The sequence below is a fragment of the Pelodiscus sinensis genome, chromosome 6 (assembly GCF_052426305.1).
Source record: "Pelodiscus sinensis isolate ZL-2025 chromosome 6, ASM5242630v1, whole genome shotgun sequence".
In the NCBI taxonomy this organism is placed as follows: domain Eukaryota; kingdom Metazoa; phylum Chordata; order Testudines; family Trionychidae; genus Pelodiscus; species Pelodiscus sinensis.
In genome coordinates this window covers 126,961,842-126,965,810 of record NC_143057.1, presented here as the reverse complement: position 1 = coordinate 126,965,810, position 3,969 = coordinate 126,961,842, and the positions used below count along the sequence as shown (strand labels likewise).

The 3,969-nt window shown below is 49.4% G+C and overlaps 1 protein-coding gene across 2 annotated transcripts in view; it reads right to left on the bottom strand.

Annotated features, from left to right (window-relative positions):
* Window positions 1–3,969, bottom strand: part of TPGS2 (tubulin polyglutamylase complex subunit 2) — a 94,498-nt gene that overhangs the window by 64,984 nt on the left and 25,545 nt on the right. Inside the window, exon 7 of one of the 2 annotated variants that reach the window (XM_006122998.5) lies at window positions 3,317–3,890. The exons of the other annotated variant lie outside the window; for it this stretch is intronic. Coding sequence (XP_006123060.3) covers window positions 3,648–3,890 — 243 coding nt within the window. The 3' untranslated portion in view covers window positions 3,317–3,647. Of the gene's footprint in view, window positions 1–3,316; window positions 3,891–3,969 lie in introns of those variants that run through there. 2 annotated transcript variants of the gene reach the window in all.

Here is a 3,969-nt window from a genome sequence, read left to right as displayed (position 1 = left end):
CATCGGCTGTGCCTGTAATTATTTACTCACCTAATCTATAGGAGTAAAAATGGAGAGCGGTTTTTAAAAGTCTGTGCAACTCAGACTAGCTGGGATTTCTGGTGGGCCGAACAGTATGGAGTGGAGCTGGAAGTGTTCTGTTCTAGATGTCAATGGATGTTTACGTTTCTTCACTTTTTTTCCGTTATGGAAATAATACACCAAACCCATTGGTCAGGTGGAAAAAACGAAGCCAAGTGACTCCACACCGGTAATTCTGTAGCATCCCAGATGCAAAATTCTCTAGCTCAGAGCAGAATAGATATGAGTGAGAGGCTCACTGAGGGCATGTCTATACTTACCGGAAGATCGATGCTCCAGGAGTTGATCTTCTGGCATTCCATTTAGCAGGTGTAGTTTAGATCCATAAATCAAATGTTGAAGGCAGCTCTCGTCAGTGTCTGCTACTCCTCTTTTTGTGAGGAATAAAGGAAGCCAAGGAGAGCGCTTGCGCCTATTGGCCTCCCGCTGTGTGGACACTGCTACAGCCTGGTTTAAAGTAAGCCAATTTTAGCATAGCTAGAGTTGAGTATCTTAAATTGACCTTCCAGGTCCAGTGTAGACCTGGCCTGAGTGTCCTCTTGTGTATCCCTGGTAATACTACTACATAGAACAAACAAGAGCTCATGGAAGGTTGCTGCCCACCCTCAAAACCAAGACAGTTGGGGCAAAAAGGCCTGGAGTGTGGCTGTAAAAGTCCCAGATACAGCTGGGGCAGGATCCCATCAGGACAATGATCACAGCAAAGAGCATTAGGCTGCCTCGCAAGGATCCCCTTAACTCCTGGTGTAAGGAGCATGCTAGTGACGAGGCTACGGGTGAGAGGAACCCGTTAGGAGCTGGGCAGTAACACTGGGCAGTAACACTGAGCTGTGCTGTCACCCCTAAAGCAGCCCACGGAAGCTGCTGTAACACAGACAATCCCTCAGGGCTGCCTCAGTTATAATGGTGTCCAGAGAGCAACCTAAGATGGGGATCTTAAAGTCATCTCAGCCCGCTACCCATTCCATGTGTGCCTCTGAGGAGCACAGCACAGACTCTTATCCTCAGGTTTGTGTGCATGCTCTTTAAAGGATCTGGTATTCTTCAAAAAATTATCATTTTGGAGGAAAATATGAAAATCTTTATTAAAATAACAGCACAGTGCTTACTCCTTCCAAGGGCCATACACACATGAAGTCAATAACCCACACGACACCCTGTCAGGTGGCTTGATATCCATAGAATCAGGGAAACCTAGGGCGGGCAGAGACCTCAGGAGTCATCGAGTCCAGCCCCCTGCCCAAAGCAGGACCAACCCCAACTCAATCATCTCAGCCAGGGCTTTGTCAAGCCAGGACTTCAAAATCTTCGAGGGATGGAGATTCCACCCCCTCCCTAGGGAACCTCTCCCAGTGTTTTCCCGCCCCCTTAGGGAAATAGTTTTTCTTAGAACTATTGGACAGTTACGTAAACACTGCAGCTGTTAGACACCCGTCCCCCACACTGAAATAATCACTGCTTGTTTTGAGGTGGGGCCCTGGATTTCACACCGATTGTTTGCTGGCTCCTAAGTGTTCCCAGCACACCTAAGAAAATTGAATGTGACAGAATGGAGGCAGCAGTGAGTACAGTTGAAGACCCGCCGTGAACGGATTAAAGTGCAGTTCTACCCTCAAAAATTACTTTGTCTAAAGTGTAGACAATGTTTATGGGCTCCACGCCTCCAGCGCCAATCTCACCCAGAGTATAAGTAATAATGGCATTTCTAAGGGTCTGTTTTACAACTCGGACTGGGAACTGAGGGGCAAGCTGGGTTTTTATGGGCATGTGCATCTCTAACAGTAAAGCTTCTGTGGGCGCCTGTAGCTGCGTTGTCTCAAAGAGCCATTGAAAGCAGTTAAGCTGGAGCACCTGACAGCTTTTGGTCTTCTCCATGCACTGGAGCAGTGTTAGTGAGGACAAACTCCTGCAGTAAATCCTTCAACATCTGCCAGTACAGCTTGCTGCCATGGTTGTTGGCTCCAGTCTCCTCGGCCCTGTCCTCAGAACAGCCGGGCAAAAGAGCAGAGGAAAATAGCTGGGTTCATTTGGCCACAAACTGGCAGTGAAGGTGGCTTTCTTTGTTGGGAGGGCCTCTTGCTTAGAACAAGGGCAGCTGAGCATTGCTGTTAGGACATTTAATCAAGGAGACCTGTTAACTGCAGTGTCTTGTTTTGTGACTCACCCCAGCTCCCAATATGTGCCTGCTGAGAGGGCACCGACCACCTGCAGTAGCACTCTCTGCTCCGGCACCACAACCCTGGGCCTGGCCCAGTACGGAGGGGGTAGCCCCTGTGTGTACACTGGAGATTGACCCTGTCCCACTCACCCTGCAGCAGCAGTTCTTGCCGTATGGGGCTGTGGCTGGTTCCCAGCTCCATGGACAGGAGATGCTGCTGCAGGCTTGTTCTTCAAAGCACCCACCTATTCCCTGGGGCAGGGCCGGCTTTACACAGAAGCTAAGTAAGCTACAGCTTAGGGCCTCAGATGACTAAACTTCATTTTTTGGGTAATGCTTTGGGGCCTCGTGGGGCTTTTTAAACTTGAGATAGCTAAATGCCTAAGCACATCTTAATTCGGCCCTGCCCCGGGGAACCTCTCTGCATTGGGTTCCTGATCCGTCTGCAACCTCGTTGGGACCCACAGTTTGGGAAACTCTGTGGCAGGAGAGCCCAATCCTGTGACACCTGATCCTGAAAGTTGTTGAGCACCTTGCCTGCCTACCGAGCACAGACAGCTACGGCGATAGGGACCCCACAGTGGTCCAGGGCAGATTGTTAACCTGGAGCCAGAGAGCTTCTGAGGAGAGCAGCCCTGGCCTGAGACAACGGGAGTGTTTTCAGAAGGCTCCCACATCCGTGTTTTCCAGCACGGTTCTTGCCTAGTCCATCCGCTCACCACGCTTTGCACGACTCTGGCCATGGATAGCTCTTGTGGAGAGTGCACGACATCAGCTATGGTCTCTAGCAGCAGCAGGCTATGCAGCTGCACAAAGAGTTCACAGCCTGCCCCCAGGCTGAACACTTAAGGGGATTTGTGGGTGATGATCAGCATGAAGCCCTTACACACCACTGAGCCATAGGACCCAGTCCTGCACTCGTGAAGTCAAGGGGAGCAATACTACCAACATCGCCGGGTTTGATCCTCCACTCATTACATGCAGAGAGAACATCCTTCTTTCTTCTACAAGGACGCGGGCAGAAATATTTACTGGTGCATGTAGGGTGTATTTAATAAGATGTATATGAAAATGAAGATAGAGAGTTAATTTACTTTATTTCATTGCTGTACTTTACCAGCGGTAACACACTCCACCCAGCTCAATGGCTTCTGTGGCATTTTGATCCACCCTCAGAAGTATTTGCCCAGCACAACAGAAAGGAATTAACCACCATCTCGCTAGGACCTGCAGCTTTCTGAGTCTCCAGCCGTGTCTTCCATTGAATAAATTGTGGTTGTATTTCATGCAAATGGTGCAACATGGCTTGCACTGGGAAGTCTCTTCCTGCCTGAGAAGTGGTTTGATCCAAACTGGAGAGACACCACAGTGGGGTTTGAACGACCAGGAATGAAATCGCTTCCCAGAGTCAGGTTTGTGGTTCTCGTTTCCGCAGCGAGTTCCCGGCTAGGGAAGAGACCTTGGAGGAGGTTGTGCTCGTGTGACTTTTCTGGGAGCCTGTGGGCTGGGATGGCAATTTCTTTTTGAGCACGGGAGTTTTGTTCTTGCTTTTAAATACCTTGTTGGGGTCCAGTTTATTCACAAAGGAGTCAGCTTCTTCCGCAAGTAGGGCTGTATTGATGGTGATGGGTTTGTACATGTTAAACCATTGCTGAAAAAAGCAAATTGTGGGGAAGGATGCCAGGAAGGGGGCGGGGGAGAGAAGGAAGAGAAATCACACATTAGAGACT